Genomic DNA, 18199 nt, shown 5'->3' with positions numbered 1-18199 from the left:
GATTGGTGAACCAGTGTTATCAAGCCACTTTACAGAAACTTAGAAGAGCCACCAAATCGAAACTCTGAGGCATGTTGTCCAATGGCGTTATCCTTCTGCATGATAATGCCTGCTACACACTACACACCGCCAATGAGGTGAAGACGACATTGCAGCAGTTTCGGTTGGAAACGCTGGAAGATCATCGTATAGTCCCGACCTTTCACAATGTGAGTTTCATGTGTTTGGACATCTAAAACAAGCTCTTCGCGGACATCGATTCGCAACGGACGACGAACTGCCAGGCTCCGATAGCAGCCTATTAGCTTCTTCAAGGATGGAATCGACCGGCTAGTATCGCAGTGGGATAAATGTGCCAACAGTTTTTGCGACTATTTTTGAGTATTTGTGCTGTGTGTAACTACATTGTTGAGTTAATAAAATCGTTATCGTTACTTTACAATATTGACCGGGTTTCATTTGAATGCCCCTTATATTTCCGTCATCGCTTCTTCCATGTATAGATTGAACAGAAGGGGAGAAAGACGGCATCCTGTCTTACACCCTTTTTAAACCGGCCACTTCGTTCTTATTCTTCCACGCTTGTTCTTTCCTCTTGGCTCGTGTATATGTTGTATATTACCCGTCTTTCCCTATAGGTTATCACTACTTTTCTGAAAATGTCGAACATCTTACACCATTTGACACTGTCGAAAGCTTTTTCCAGGTTGACAAATACAAAAAATAGTGTCTTCATTTTTCCAAAGTTTCACTTCCTTTATCAACCGCAAAATCACAACTGAGTCTCTAATGCCTTTACCTTTCCTAAAGCCAAACTAATCGCCCTGTAAAGGATCATCAATTTTCTTTTCCAATTTTCTGTGTATTATTTTTTGTCAGCAACTTGCATGCATGACCTGTTACTCTGATTGTGCAATAATTCTCGAACTTGTCTGCTCTTGCAATCTTCGGAATTGTGTGGATGATATTTCCCCGAAAGGCAGATAATACATCGCTAGACTCATACATGCTACACACCAAGACGAATCGTCGTTTTATTGCCATTTCCTAAATTGATTTTGGAAATTCTGATGGAATGTCATCTATCCCTTGTGCCTTATTCTTCCTTAGGTCTTCCAAAGCAATTTTTATTTCTGATGGCAATACTTGATCCCCCATCTCTTCTACATCGACCTGTGTTTTTTTCTTTTGTCACGTCATGATACAAGTCTTCACCGTCATAGAGACCTTCAGTGTACCTTTCCACCTATCGGTTCTTTCCTCTGCTTTAACAGCGGAATTCTCGTTGAACTCTTGCTTTTAATCTCACCGAAGGCTGTTTTGACTTTTCTATATACCGAGTCAGTCCTTCCAACAATCATTGCTTTTTCGATTTCTTCACATTTTCCATGCAGCCTTAGATTCTCTGCATTTCCTAAAAAATGGCTCTGAGCACTATGGGACTTAACATCTATGGTCATCAGTCCCCCAGAACTTAGAACTACTTAAACCTAGCTAACCTAAGGACATCACACAGCATCCAGTCATCACGAGGCAGAGAAAATCCCTGACCCCGCCGGGAATCGAACCCAGGATGCATTTCCTATCCACTGTATATTATTACTAAGTGACTGTATTTCAGTAGTCCTGAATCAGCTTGAGCATTTTTATACTTCCTTTTTTTAATCGATCCACTGAAGTATTTCTCCTTTTACCTACGGTTTCTTTTTAGTTATCTTCTTCGTACTTATTTTTATCATTCCAACTTAAGTGATTGCTCTTATTAGATATGTCCATTCCTCTTCATCTGAACTGCCTACTGAGCAATTCACTATCGCATTATCTATAGACTCACAGAACTTCAAACATATCTCTTTATTCTTTAGTAGTTTGGATTCCACTTCTTTGTGCATTGTTTTTCATGACAAGTCTCTTAAACTTTAGCCTACTCTTAATCACTACTAAATTGCTGTCTGAATCTACATTTCCTCTTGGGGAGGCCTTAAAGTCCAGTATCTGATTTCGTAATCTCTGCTGGACCATGATGTAATCTAGTACTAATCTTTCCGTATCTCAAAGCTGCTCCAAGTGTACTTTCTCCGCTTGTGATTCTTGAACAGAATATTTCGCTATTATTTGCTGAAATTTATTGTAGAACTCCATTTGTTTTTCTCCTCTCTCACTCCTAGTACCAAACCCACATTCTCCCATGACCCATATTGCTATTCATTCGCCTACAACAGCACTCCATCATGCCTGACTATTAGATTTTCATCTGCCTTTACATACTGAATTATCCGCTCAGTATCCTCGTATACTTTCTGTCTCTTCATCTTCGGCCTGCGACCTCAGCATGTATGCATGACCTATCGTTGTCAGTGTTAGTTTGCTGCAGATTCCGAGAAGAACATTTCTGTCACTGAACTTTTAACACTAAGTCACACTTTGCTGTACCTTCTACTGCTGTTGAGATTACCCTATACTCATCTGACGAGGAATCGTTGTCTTTTTTCCATTTCACTTCACTGACACCCCTATATCTAGATTGAGTTTTAGCATTTCTGGCTTCTCTACTACGTTGAAACTTTTGACATTCCACGCCCCGATTAGTAGAACGTTATCCTTTCGTAGGTTATTCAAACTTTTTCTCATGGTCAGTTCCCCCTTACCAGTCCTCTCCCACAGATCCGAGTGGGAGACTAATCTGGAATCTTTGGCCAATGGAGGGCTCATCATGACACACTTCAGTTACAGGACACATGTCCCGTCGATACACATTATGTGTCTCAAATGCAGTGATTTCCATTGCCTTCTGCATCTTCATGAAGTTGATCATTGCTGATTTTTCCACCTCTAGGGACTGTTTCCCACCCTAATGGCAAGAGAGTGCCCTGAAGGTCTGTCCGTCCTTCCACCCTCTTTGGCAAGGCCGTTGGCTTAACGAGGTTGACTTCTTATGCAGGAAGTATTCGGCCGCCCCTGCTGATGAGTTTTACTGAAAATGTAAACGGTGGTGAGGTCCGATTCTAGGACCGAAAACGTTTTGATTATTAATCAGCGACGCTACTCCTAAGAATTTTATTTCATTCATTGCTTCAAGTGATATGTCACCTACAAAGTTGTCGAACAGCAATGGATCTCTTCGTCTATTTTTTGCGCGTTGTGATTTATTTACTTCCATGGTAACTGCAAGTCCCTGCACCAATTGTTGATCCTCTGCAACCCTCCTTTCACTTCGTTACAGCCTTCTGGCGTTGCAACGATCCTACAGACAACAATATCTTCGCCTTCAACGTCATCCACTTAATAATTAATACAAATTGTCAATATTAACGGCCTATATAACTGACTTTCCGTACTCTGGACATTACCTTTACGTCTATCGATTATGCTGTCTTAAGAACGAAATGTTGAATTCTACCTGCAAGGACGTCCTGTATGCAGTCACGAATGTGGTACCACACTAAACGACGTTGTGGAACTGTAGCGAATACCTTCCGGAAATGAAGGAAAGCGGCATTATGCCTTAGCATGTTTCTCTATGTCATTCTGAATGCCATGGACGCACAGAGTGAGCTGATTATCCAAGATCTGCAGCATTCTTGTTGATTTTTAAGGAAGAGGGTTTCTTTCTCCAAGATCATCAAAATGATGGGCAATAAAACACGTCTGACCTACAACTGACTAATGCCGTGTGTTGTTGTTGTTGTGGATCTTCAGTCTGAAGACTGGTTTGATGCAGTTCTCCATGCTACTCTATCCTGTGCAAGCTTCTTCATTTCCCAGTACCTACTGCAGCCTACATCCTTCTGAATCTGTTTAGTGTATTCATCTCTTGGTCTCCCTCTACGCTTTTTACCCTTCACGCTGCCCTCCAATACTAAATTGGTGATCCCTTCATGCCTCGGAATATGTCCTACCAAGCAATCCCTTCTTCTAGTTAAGTTGTACCACAAATTTCTCTTCTCACTAATTCTAGTCAACACCTCCTAATTATTTATGTTGTCTACCCATCTAATCTTCAGCATTCTTCTGTAGCACCACATTTCGATAGCTTCCATTCTCTTCTTGTTTAAACTATTTATCGTCCACGTTTCACTATCAGACATGGCAGCACTCCATACAAATACTTTGAGAAACGACTTCCTGACACTTAAATCTATACTCGATGTTAACAAATTCTCTTCTTCAAAGAGATTTTTCTTGCAATTGCCAGTCTACATTTTATATCCTCTCTACTTCGACCATCATCAGTTATTTTGCTTCCCAAATAGCAAACCTCATCTGTTTATTTTAATTGTCTCATTTACTAATCTAATTCCCTCAGCATCACCTAATTCAATTCGACTGCATTCCATGATCCTCGTTTTGCGTTTGTTGATGCTCATCTTATATCCTCCTTTCAAGGCACTGTCCATTTCGTTCAGCTCTTCCAGGTCCTTTTCTGTATCTGACAGATTTATCATGTCATCGGCAAACCTCAAGGTTTTTATTTCTTCTCCATGGATTTTAATTCCTAGTCCGAATTTTTCTTTTGTTCCCTTTACTACTTGTTCAATATACAGATTGAATAATATAAGGAATAGGCTACGACCCTGTCTCACTCCCTTCCGAACCACTGCTTCCCTTTCATGCCCCTAGACTCTTATAACTGCCATCTGGTTTCTATACAAATTGTAAATAGCCTTTCGCTGCCTATATATTACCCCTGCCACCTTCAGAATTTGAAAGAGACTATTCCAGTCAACATTGTCAAAAGCTTTCCCTAAGTCTACAGATGATAGAAACTTTAAGGAACCATTTGCACTCGAGCACAGACAATATTTAATTTAGTTAACTTAGATTATATGTATCGATTTTTTAAGACAAGAGAATGCAAAATAAAGCAATTAACACCGCTCTCTTGTCACAGCCTGTAGGCATCCTCACACTCTTATGTCATTCGTTGTCCTAGAAGGACATAATATTTTGTGTGGCTCCACACTTAGCCATTTCATACTTATTTGCAGAAAAGAGGCGCAAAATTAATAAGTCGCTCTCATTTGTAAATGGTCTGAATCATTTACCTATAATTTTACGTAAGTGTCATTCATATCGTAATGTATATGTTAAAATGAATATATGTTTTATTTAATCGTATGCTTTTCTCTGTTTTAGTAATTTTAGTCTCTCCATTTTCATGATTGAAGCTCAGGTCAGATATTAGACTTTGTCTACAAAAAAATATATATAATGAGCCCTGGCTACGTTCCGTACATCTTCGGACGTGCGAAGTTCGATAAATTCACGGCGTAAATTTTAATCTCTCAATTCCTTACTCAACCAACCAAAGAAACAAGTATTATTATTATTATTACAAATTATTACTATTATTATTATTATTTTAATAATTTTTTTATTTGCTAAACTGGCGACTATGTGCCAGGACTCATTATTGTATCTGTACTACAACTAATTGTTCTTTTTCATGTACATCCTGACCGGCAACAACCCATGTGACGAGAATATGGAAGAAAGCGAATAAAATCTGGAGACAATTTGGACTGGAAATGCAATCTTCGCATCAAGACGACATGTACGGTAAGACGCAGCACTCGCGCATCCACAATTGATTCCAAGTACATTTTTCATTCAAAATTATTTTATTCAGCATTAAATTCAATATTCAGTTTCCATTCAGTAATTTTTTCCAAATTCCGCGAAATCTCATTATTCAGACGATTACATTCCGATCCAACAATACGCAAGTTACATTGCACAATATGGCCGAAATTGTACAAGATTCATGCAACATGGCTAGTCACCATTAACACGTATGCTACTTTCGATCTTTAAAGTCATCTCTCAATCATTCTCAGTCATTTAAACACACACATAGGCAGTACATATTCACACTACGCGCTTAAACAATTTTTTTTTTCTTGCACACAATTTATTCACGATATGGTAAAAAGTCGACACCAGTACACAATGGAACAACAATCAAGTAATGCAAACATGGATACACAGACACATTCAGACACAGAAAATAATACAGACACGCAAACACATCAAAATAATCCGCTACACATACACACAAACGCCGAAAGGAGCAATTCAGAACCAAACATGAGAGACCACGTCACGTCTAATGACGCGGCGGGGGCAAGTTCATTTTGCAATCAAAATTTTGCCGCTATACTGAATTCAATTTTGGAAGGCATATCCAATATTAAGCAAGATAATGACGAAAAATTCTCACAATTAATGACAGACAATGCAGCTTTCAGAAATGAGATAAAATCAGACTTCGCCACACTGACTCAAAAGGTAGATGAAATTAATACACGTCTTTCCAAACAGGTCGACGATCTTACGGAAAAATTCGAAAATTTAGAGTTACGACAAAGCGACAATGCCAATCACATCCATGACTTGACAAAAACCTGTGAAATTATTAATTGCAAATTAGAATCAAACACGCACGCATGTGACGAAATTAATTTAAAGGTGAATACAATAGAAACAAACGTAGCTGACATTCACAAACAGATTCACACAACAATACAGATAGAGGCTGAACCCCATTTGTCTCGAATTAATTCGAAATTTATAGAATGGACGGCACACAAAGACGAAATTTTTGAAGAATGTATACAAAACAAATTGCCACATATTGTGCACGATTCTGTAGTGGAATACATGAACAACAATAGACAAGTAATCGATGACGACATGCAAACAAAGACAACTCAATGCCAAGCACAACAGAATAGTACACCCACCACACATTTTTACACACACAAAAGAAAATCTCGATTCGGAAATGAGCACATGTACACACACGAATTTCAACACTCAAATACACAATACACTGACACGCATAGCAACAGATACCCATCACCTGAAATACAATACAATTATTCTGATGAAGAACCATGTACACACAGGGAAGAATTCAATGATTACACGGAAAGAAACAGACGAACACGTAACAAAGAAGAAGAAAGTCTATTCAAGCACCGTAAATTCCAACCTTTTATACCAGGCAAAAACGCTGTACATCCTGTCATCTTCTTAAAAGCTTTCAGGAACGCATTCCCACGTTCGTGGAGCGACCACAAACGCATTGCGTACGTTGTGGATTACATTCAAGGGGACGCTGCTGTCTGGGCTTACCATGAAAGCGATAGATGTGTAACATACGAGCAGTTTGAACGCGCCTTCTTGAATAAGTTTTGGTCACGCACTGTGCAGGAACGTATCCGCAAACAAGTCACTGAACCCGAACACTTCAATCCTAAAGACGGCAACCTGCGCAGATATTTCGAGAAGTACCTAAACATGACACACTTCCTTAATGAACCAGTGAAACCAAAAGATGTGATCCGATCACTGAAAGCAAGACTTCCTTTTAATATTAAAGAGAAATTACTGTACTTACCTGATGACGATCCTGAATATTTTTTAGAAAAGTTAGATGCTGTTGATTTACTGTATGAAGAACAAGAACCAACACACAACTCACGCAGTAGGAATCAACATGTCTACATTGCTACATTACCAAACACGCAGCAAAATTCACAACACACAGTAAACATGCAAAACAATCACCAAAACTCAGATCTGCATACAAACAACAACTACAACTATACACAGGGAGATAACCCGTACAAAAAACGAAGAAACGACAATTTTAATTCAAGAAGGAATAATGGAAACAACAACGGACACAAAGCCAAACAGAAACACTGGCAAAGAAACAACAACACAGATTACACAAGAAATGGAACACCTACACAGCACTTTAACCAGAACGACAACCAGTATTATGTGAGAGAGTGGCAAACACAGCAACTGCCACCACAAAATCATATTCAGATGCCACAAGGGAATTTTGCGCAAACAAGCAACACAAACCAACAAGTGACTTCAGTCAACCGAAAACAGACAGGCGATTGGCAAAGACAATATCCTAATGTAAATATTATTGAGGTAGCTAATGAAACTACAACTACACTTTCCAATGACCAGACAAACCAGGTAAACTAGAACCAGTCATTACTGAGCCCCAGGTTGTGACTGAGGAACATTTGGGGGGCAACTTCAATTTAGAAACTATGTTTGAATACACACTTGCTAGTGAAACTGTGAAACACGAAAAATTAACATTTGCACAACAAGAGTTGCCTACACTATTCTTAAGATATAACGAAAGTGGAAACTTAGCTGATGATCTGATACATGACAACACACAATGTCACAAAGTAAAGAAAAGATTTAAACTGTCTTCCACCTCAGGTATTGTAGGAGGTATACCTACTAACATAATTATTGATACAGGAGCTGCTGTCAGTGTGATTTCTCACAATTTTTATACTATGATGAAGAAAACTTCTAAGATGCCAGAGTTCCCAGTTCAAAACTGTTTAATATTAACTGCATTAGGTAATAAGTCAAGTAGAGTTAATAAGCAGGTATTTGTGACTGTTAATATGGGAAATGGAATCATACAATGGCCTTTCCTAGTTGTCCAAAGCCTTGCTGCCAATTGTATATTGGGTATTGATTTTCTTTGCGAGAAGGACTGTACTATAGACTTCTCCAAAGGCATTTGTTATTTTAAGTATGAAGGCAGAGACATAGTTTTGAACTTGGACACTCGACTAGTAGACCATAACAAGCACTGTTCTGGCTACAAGATACAGATTATACGTGAGACTGACATAGATTCCACACAACAACCTGTATCACACAGTGAGGTAGTGAATGATGTACTTACACAAATTAATTCTAAGTTATCAGAATGTGATGCTATTAATGAAGAGGAGAGATCCCAGCTTAAACATATTTTACTTAAGAATAAGGATGTTTTCACTAGTAAGCCAGGTAGGATCAACACATATATGTATACGATTGAAGTCAAGCCTCACCAAATCTATTACCACAAGTCATAAAATGTACCTCTAGCTCTGCGACCTGCAGTTTGGGAAGAACTAAAGAAAATGATTACATGGAATATTATAGAACCATCAACATCTCCATATTGTAGCCCTTTGCATGTAGTGAAAAGACACAATGGAAGTATCAGGTTAGTATTAGATGCAAGAGCTATCAACCAAATTATTTTACCTATGAGGACACAACCAGAAAATCTTGACGAACAACTTCAGAAATTCTTGGATGCAAAATATTTCTCTACAATAGACCTTAAAAATTCGTTTTGGCAGGTGCCAATAAGCAAAGAATCTAGAAAATATACAGCCTTTATGTTTGGTGGCAGAACTTATCAATTTTGTGTATTACCATTTGGCCTAAATGTAAGCTCAGGAGTATTCATTACTGCACTAAACTCTGTACTCGGTGATGATTTACTAGAAACTGTTACACACTATGTGGATGACATACTGATTGCCTCAAAAACCTGGAAGGAGCACACTGATACCCTGAACACTTTACTATGCAGATTCACACAAGCTGGTATCACTGCCAATATTTGTAAATCTAGATTTGCTTGTTCTGAGATCAAATACCTAGGACACATCATCAACACACAAGGCATTAAACCTGACCCTTCAAAATTAGATGCTATCAGACATTTCCCCAATCCCACTACGAAGAAACAGTTAAAATCATTTCTCGGTCTATGCTCATTTTTCAGACGATTCATACCTAAACAGTTACTCAATAGCAGATACTTACTAAACTTATTAAAGAAGAACCAGGTATGGATTTGGAACCAAGACTGTGAAAGTGACTTTACTAAAATCAAAGAAGCCTTAGTAAATTCTAACATGCTGGAACATCCAGATTTCAATTTGAACTTTTGTATTGCTTGTGATGCATCAAACATTGGCTTGGGATGTTGTTTATTCCAACTTGTTAAAACAGAAACTTCAGAACATATTAAGATCATTGGTTTTGCCAGTCGGACTTTAACGGAATGTGAAAGATCTTACTCCACCACAGAATTGGAAACATTATCTATTATATGGGCATTTAAAAAGTTTAATTATTATCTGTATGGAAGACACACCATTATATACACTGACCACCAAGCACTTACCTTCCTTTTGTCATGTAAACTCATTCATCCTAGACTTACACGATGGGCACTTGCATTACAGAATTACTCTTTTGAAATCAAGCACATCAAGGGAAAAGACAACATAATAGCTGACACACTTTCAAGACTACCGCAAGGATTACACCATAACAATACAGACTTTGAGAACACACACGATTACAGAATACTACTCATGCAAGACAAACAGTTTACACAATACTACATAGACCTATGCAAGAACATGGCAACACTACAAGATTCAGATCCACACTGGTACAAAGTAAAACAAATCATAGTACAACAACACAACTACACTTTACAAGACAGATACATGTTACACAACAACATACTTTTCTACAAAAGACACACAAATGCTACTAACTGGTGCGTTTGCATACCACAAGATTCTGTGCACAAACTCATTGCACACACTCACACAGTTTGGGGACACTACGGAACAAAGAAATGTCTAAACAAGTTACAAATGTATTGCTATTTTCCAAACATGAGAAGAAAAATACATGATGTTATCAGCAAATGTCTCATATGTCAAAAATCCAAGCCACAAAATCAATCCACCAAAACAGATCCACTGGACCTAGAGAGATACTTTGTACAGATGTTAGCGGACCTCATCCAACTAGCATCGGTGGTTGTAAATACATTCTAGCATTTTATGACATATTTTCTAAGCACATCAAACTTTTTGCCATTAAGTCACCCACAGCAAACACCATCATCAGAAGATTCACAAATGATTACATGCCATACTGTGGAAAACCTAAAGCCATTCTATCAGATAATGCCACGTATTATGCAGGATTCATCTGGAGAAAATTTCTAAAGGACAATAATATTAAGAGTATCTTTATTTCAAAGTTTCATGCATCAGCCAACCCTTGTGAGAGAATTTTTAGAGAATTAAATAGATTCATGAGAACTTATACCTCAACACAGCACACAAACTGGATACATTACCTAGCACTTTTTGAGGAAATACACAACAACTTAAATATATACAACACACCCTATACTCCCAGAGAAATCATGTTTGACACAAAGGATACTAATGAATGGAGCAACCCGCTACCAAAATTTTCTGACACCAAACCTTCACACGAGGAAAAGGTAAGGGAAGTACTCATTGCAATTACTGAACAAGCTTACATTAGAAATAAGAACTATGGTGCTAATCTGAAAAGAAGGCAAAACTTTACAATAGGCATGCAAGTTTTACTTAAGACCCACTACAAATCGTCATCACCTCTAAAACGTAATGTCAAGTGGCGTCCATTATATGAAGGTCCTTACACAATCATTGATATACCACACCCTGGAGCATATCTGCTACAAAACCCCAAGAATAAGAGAATTTTAGGTTTGTACCCTCACAAAGATTTGAAAACTTTTAGCCATTAGCAGAGTGTACTGATACAACAACAAGGTAAGTCACATCTGGTACTGCAAGCTGGAAGAAGAAGAAGAAGAAGATGTAAGCTATAATCTTAAGTAGGCTATCTACATTTTACAGCAGCAGCAGCAGCAAGAAGATAAGACACAAGAAGAACTAACAATTTTCATGCAAAGCACAGTTACAGATTATATTTATTAATACCCCGCAGACAAGCTGACAGACTAAATGACCGGAGACAATTGCTGCCCTGAATCTGATATATTAATTGGCATGATTGACACTTGATTTGCTATTCACACTCACACCACAATCCACATGAATACAACATGCACAAAAAACACTCCACAGGAAATGACAAATGGGATTAATTGAGCAAGGCTATATACTTTATTTTATTTGTAAATGATACTTTGTGCATGTGCTAATTTGGAATTGATTGTGGATGTGACGTGTCGTGTCTTATTGTAATCATGACTTTTCAGGACAGATCATCTCCAAGATGTTTTCTAACCTACTATGAAAGTTTATGTTGCAGGAAACATTTAATGAGGAAGAACACTTATTGTGTAGTACTGATGTAAAGGAAAATATACTTAAAAGGAAAACTTTATTAAAAAGGGGAAGAGACCTATAAAAGAAAATGGATTTTCTGAATGTATCACAATACACTGAACCTATAAGATAATTTTTTCTATGTCTGACCCATATGTACTTGTAAATATCTAGTTTAATGCAACTGAAAAATGTAAAATATGTAGGGGAGAGTGGTGAGACTTGATCCCTTTTTTACATTTTATTTTTTAAAGCGGTAGGTATAAACATCAGAAAAGAACTAAAATGTGTAATAAATAGCCAGTTTTTAACTCTTTCTGCCCCTATTTTTAATTCAATCCTTTGCCATTTACTATCATCATAAAAAATTAAAAACTAAAGCCATGCAGAATGGATCAAGTCTCACCATATGTGGGACACTTGATCCCATTTATGGGGAGACTTGATCCGCCACTTCGTTGTGGTAAATGAAACAATTTATTCATTATTCAAACTCAATTTTATTTTGTTTATAAGATTTATAAGATGAACTGAGGTTTACTAACAAAAGAAATTCACATAATAACTTTAGAAAACAAATTCATTGACGATCTCTAAAGGCATTGCTTGAAGTGCGATCTGTAGCCTACAAAACATGTGACGAGATCATAAAAAAGTCACTTAGTTTTCAAATATGTATTTTAAATAGTTGAAATTACTGTAAAAAAATTAGAATTAGCATGTTTAGTGTATCCAAGATCATATATGAGATAAAGCACATTCATACAAAGAAAAAACAAGTATACTTCTTGAGAAAGTCAATAACGGCTGCCTGTGTTTGAAGTATTTAACATGATGAAATTATAGACAAACATACAAATTATTGAATATTAAAGCCCTCAAATTTGACACTGTTAAAAATGAAACTGGTAACTCTGTCATTCTTTGAAGAAAATGCTGGAGATGGAATGACTCGTACAATTTGGTTCCTTTCAATGTCACATATGTCTTCAGTTTCTGGCCACTTGAACCGTTGACCCTCTATCTTCCTCGCACATTTTATGGTGAAATTCTCTTCATCAGGAACATTGACAATCTCTCCCACATAATGTTTTTCAGATTTCTTTGTTTGGAAGGTAGCAATGATCCATTTTCCAGTGCCTGGTTCATCATTCAAAATTTCATCAGAATCACTGTTACTCAAACTCTCCAAGTCATTATCAAACTCACATGGAGACAGTTCTTCACTTTCAGAAGTTTCTACTTTTGGCTTATACGTTTGTTTCTTGTTTTCAAAGTTCAGCCTCTTAGGTCTTCCCACAGGTTTCAATCTTCGTGCTTTTCTTGCTCTGAGTTCTTCCTCAAGTTTATCTTTTACCTGTGTGTTTGTTAGGATTGCGGTACATGCTCGTTTCCTTCCTCGTCTAGTTGTAGTGTGAGCTGCTGCCTTAGGATGTGGTCTGATATCTTCAAAGGATCTGTATCCAATAGCGCTAGGTCTAATTCCAGAAGATGAAGGTGTTGATAATGAAACAAACTCTTTTGGAGAATCACAGATTTCCACAGATTGTAAGTGGTCTGTTGTATATACAGACAAAAATTCATCATCTGTAAATATATCAGAGTTAAATGGCCATATGCCTGAAACCCGAAAACCACTAATCACATTGCTGGGTGTAAAAGCTTTAGGGAAAGCTCTACCAAAAATCTCGGAGATATCATAGATAGAGATAGTTTTCCCTGGATGCGCTGTCATCCAGTCTCCTGCAGCAGAATTGTAATATGCCTTCAGTGGACCATACACTGACCTATCAAGGGGCTGCATTTTGTGGGATGTATGGGGAGGAATTGTCAAAAGAGTAATTCCATTTTCTTTTGCAAAATGTAAGGATTCCAAACTAATATGACTATCATGATTGTCCATGATTATAAGTGCTTTGTGTTGAGCACTGCATTTTACATACTTATGAAAATGTTTTAAAAACAAAACAAAATTATCAGCTGTCATCCAACCTCTGGAATGAGTGGAACCACTGGTTCCAGGAGGAGCTCCATGCAGCATCCTGTCCTGCCAGTTCACACGTGGAAAGATCATGAAAGGTGGGATGTGGCCTCCTATAGCATTTATTGCACAACATGCTGTCACAAGTTCACCTCTCTCGGCAGAAGTCACTTTTCCTACCTGTTTCTCTCCTCTTACAGCCACTATTTTTCCTGGTTTGTGGACTGTAGTAAGACCCGTTTCATCTATGTTCCAAATAGATTCTGGACCAAGAACTTCCCTAGTGATAATCTGGCGAAGATTATCAAAAAACTGTCTAACATTGTGTTTATTAAAGCTGCTTCCTCTGTTTATACTGGTTCCTTCTGGTGTACGAAGAGAGAGTTCAGGATGCCTTCTCATGAAACCTCTGAACCAGTCATTTCCAGCTTTGCCCTCTTTCTTCCAATTTTCAGGAATTTTCTTTTTATTTTCAGAAGAAAATTGATATGCAAATGCACGCACACTTTTTGCACTCAGGCCATGGTGTAATTTGCTTGCCGTTTTCAGGTATTCACATAAAGAATTTTCTTCCTCAGTTGAAAACACTTGAGACTTGTTGTATGTAGAAGAATAAGAAATTTCAGTATCTTGACTTAACTGCTTCCTAACATAGCGTTTTAAGGTCATTAGTGGGACTTGAAATTCCTTTGATGCTCCTCGGAAACTTTTTCCCCCAAGGCACGCCATTACTGCAAGTTCCATACTTCTAGAGTCAATTTTTTTCCTAGCTTTGACTCCCTCTTTCTTTTTATATGTAAGACCCATAGTTCTGCAATATAAAGCAAAATTACGATACTTTTTGTTTTAATTTATTAGACCTAAGTTTCATTTTCACCCATATTGTATAATTCAATGCATTATATTACAATAAAATGCCTATATATTATCATTTGTTGGGTGCTGTATGTCTTACAATAGTGTGATACCAGGAGAACAATTAAATCTTTGGGAAACATTTGAACAGGGACACTTGATCCCTGGATCAAGTCTCACCAAGTTCTTGAGGATCAAGTCTCCCCATAAGACACAAGTACACAAAATTGCTTCTGAATGCTCCCTAACCTACAATTAGCATTTATTTTCAGTTATACTTTATGCCTTAAAGTATGAACTTTTATAGGAAACAGTTACCAGCATTATTTCTTACTGAATTAATATGTAAAAATAATTGGATTCACTTACCAAAATAAAAGTTAATTCGGTGAAAAATCTTTCTTTCCCTCTTACTGGACAGCAACAACAGTTAAACTCACAGATGCAAATTACAACAATGGAAAGTGGATGGCAAGAAACACTGATGCCAACAAAAAAAAAATTAATTCCCCAAAATGGCCAAAATAATGGGAGGAACAAGTATCCCCACTGATCAAGTCTCACCACTCTCACCTATATGTATCACCAAACAATGTAATGTAAATGTATACGTACACGTTTCACAGAAAATTTTTTATATCTATGTAAACATGTAACAGAAAACTGTACTCAAAGTGAAGTGATATTTGTTATGTTTTGTGCTCTCTGTTGTGAACGAACATTTTGTTTTGCAACGAACGATGTATGAACAAGTTGTGTGCAAATATTAAAAAAAAAAACGGTTCACTGCGCTCATAATGGGACACTATAGGTGACGTGAGTCGCAAAACCACGGCACACTTTTCGACGAAACGACGACACAATATCCAGGAGACGACACACGCCTTTTGGAAGACGAAATTGGAGGTTATTGAGTAGACGTAACACGGACTGGTCAGTACGGAACCACTGACACCATGTATTCCTACCAAGACGAAACCACATTTTAACTGCGTCTTCCAAAGCACGCTTCATTACGAGATTCTTGATCTCCAACTTCTTTCTTAAATTAACTTTCATCTCAATGTAAACAAAACGTGTGACACGTGACATTTATTTTACAGTGCAAAGACTTTCGCACAGTATAAACCTTTACTAACAAGTGACATTCTAAAGAGAATATGTTCACATATCTTTGAAAATGAACAAAACCATTAATTAATTTTATTTATTGAACGAACATGTGTAATAACATTTTGAAGTGGAAGGGAACAACGGACTATATGCCCAACAATTTATTACAAGGTAACAGCACAAGTGAATACGAACTGTGAAATTTGTTATAGTATATGTAAAACTGTAATGGAATAATGCGAGCAGTGATGGCTCTGAGCCAGTGTACTGCACTCTGGTACTGGAGTTCCCAGGTTCAATACCGCTCGGAATCAAATATTTTTATTTTTTCTTTTCACTTTCATTTATCTTGTATGTAAATATTATTTATGTATTTGTATAGATGTATGACATTTATGATATTATATGTATGTTGAATCTGTGAAACATGATACGTAACAACTTATGATTCATAACATGATAAATAAAGAAAATACGTCAACAAATTGCTCAGCTGCAGGTGGTACACCTTTGCCTTCGCAATTTGGGGGGCAGTTTAAGGAACCATTTGCACTCGAGCACAGACAATATTTAATTTAGTTAACTTAGATTATATGTATCGATTTTTTAAGACAAGAGAATGCAAAATAAAGCAATTAACACCGCTCTCTTGTCACAGCCTGTAGGCATCCTCACACTCTTATGTCATTCGTTGTCCTAGAAGGACATAATATTTTGTGTGGCTCCACACTTAGCCATTTCATACTTATTTGCAGAAAAGAGGCGCAAAATTAATAAGTCGCTCTCATTTGTAAATGGTCTGAATCATTTACCTATAATTTTACGTAAGTGTCATTCATATCGTAATGTATATGTTAAAATGAATATATGTTTTATTTAATCGTATGCTTTTCTCTGTTTTAGTAATTTTAGTCTCACCATTTTCATGATTGAAGCTCAGGTCAGATATTAGACTTTGTCTACAAAAAAATGTATATAATGAGCCCTGGCTACGTTCCGTACATCTTCGGACGTGCGAAGTTCGATAAATTCACGGCGTAAATTTTAATCTCTCAATTCCTTACTCAACCAACCAAACAAACAAGTATTATTATTATTATTATTACAAATTATTACTATTATTATTATTATTTTAATAATTTTTTTATTTGCTAAAAAACGTAGGTTTCCCTTTCCTTAATCTGTTTTCTAAGATAAGTCGTAGGGTCAGTATTGCCTCATGTGTTCCATAATTTCTGTGGAATCCAAACTGATCTTGCTCGCGGTCGGCTTCTACCAGTTTTTCCATTCGTCTGTACAGAATTCGTGCTAGTATTTTGCAGCCGTGGCTTATTAAACTGGTAGTTCGGTAATTTACACATGTGTCAACGCCTGCTTTCTTTGGGACTGGAATTGTTATATTCTTCTTGAAGTCTGAAACTATTTCGCCTTTCGTATAAATCTTGCTCAGTAGATGGTAGAGTTTTGTCAGGGCTGGCTCTCCCAAGGCTATCAGTACTTCTAATGGAATGTTGTCTACTCCCGGGGCCTTGTTCCGACTCAGGTCTTTCAGTGCTCTGTCAAACTCTTCACGCAGTATCATATCTCCCATTTCATCTTCATCCTTTTCCATTTCCATAATATTGTCCTCAAGAACGTCGCCCTTGTATACACTGTCACTCCTTCCACCTTTCTGCTTTCCCTTCTTTGCTTAGAACTGGGTTTCCATTTGAGCTCCTGATATTCATGCAAGTGGTTCTCTTTTCTCCAAAGGTCTCTAATTTTCATGCAGCTCACCAGTGTTTTCGCGTTCTTTAAACCTGGCGTCTCCTCAGACCTTTCAGTTGGCGTTACTCCGTCAGTGCCGCACTATAATTGGTGTCGTTCACATAAAACGGATTCACTAACAGCACACTGGGAGAATGCTTTTGAACTTTACGCTTTGTCTTCCTCATCTTCGTTATGAGAGCTGCGTATAAAGTGTTGACTGCTTAGATACGGTACTCTGTAAATTGTCTCTTGTCACGCTTGCCAAACCAAACTTTTTCCTACGTTTCTTAACATTCCTTGTAATGCTCATAATCAATGATGCTATCACAGATGGCTGCCTACTTGTCGGTAACTGACCACAAGAGTTCGGGTGTGTTAGTTGTTACGAAGTCTAAGACATTGCCTTATCTGCTCCAAGTAATTCTCAGACAAGACTTTCAAAATTATTATTATACTGGAATTCGTTTCTGCGGCACCAGTTTTTACTGCGTGATTCTCGCATTATATAGAT

The 18199-nt window shown here is 37.4% G+C and overlaps 1 protein-coding gene across 1 annotated transcript; it reads right to left on the bottom strand.

Annotated features, from left to right (window-relative positions):
- Window positions 1-12526: 12526 nt before the first annotated feature.
- Window positions 12527-15779, bottom strand: LOC126189716 (uncharacterized). The gene is made up of 2 exons (XM_049930964.1): window positions 15196-15779; window positions 12527-14782 (listed from the first exon to the last, which is right to left on the bottom strand). Exon 2 carries the CDS (start codon window positions 14776-14778, stop codon window positions 12850-12852), a length of 1929 nt encoding a protein of 642 aa, XP_049786921.1. The 5' UTR covers window positions 14779-14782; window positions 15196-15779; the 3' UTR covers window positions 12527-12849.
- Between the last annotated feature and the right edge of the window lie 2420 nt (window positions 15780-18199).

The sequence above is a fragment of the Schistocerca cancellata genome, chromosome 1, assembly GCF_023864275.1.
Source record: "Schistocerca cancellata isolate TAMUIC-IGC-003103 chromosome 1, iqSchCanc2.1, whole genome shotgun sequence".
Taxonomy (NCBI): domain Eukaryota; kingdom Metazoa; phylum Arthropoda; class Insecta; order Orthoptera; family Acrididae; genus Schistocerca; species Schistocerca cancellata.
Note: the sequence above shows the minus strand (reverse complement) of the source record. Positions and strands in the feature narration are given on the sequence as shown.

Excerpts from the sequence above, each read along its gene's own strand:
- LOC126189716 (XM_049930964.1), bottom strand. The coding sequence starts at position 14,778 with ATGGGTCTTACATATAAAAAGAAAGAGGGAGTCAAAGCTAGGAAAAAA.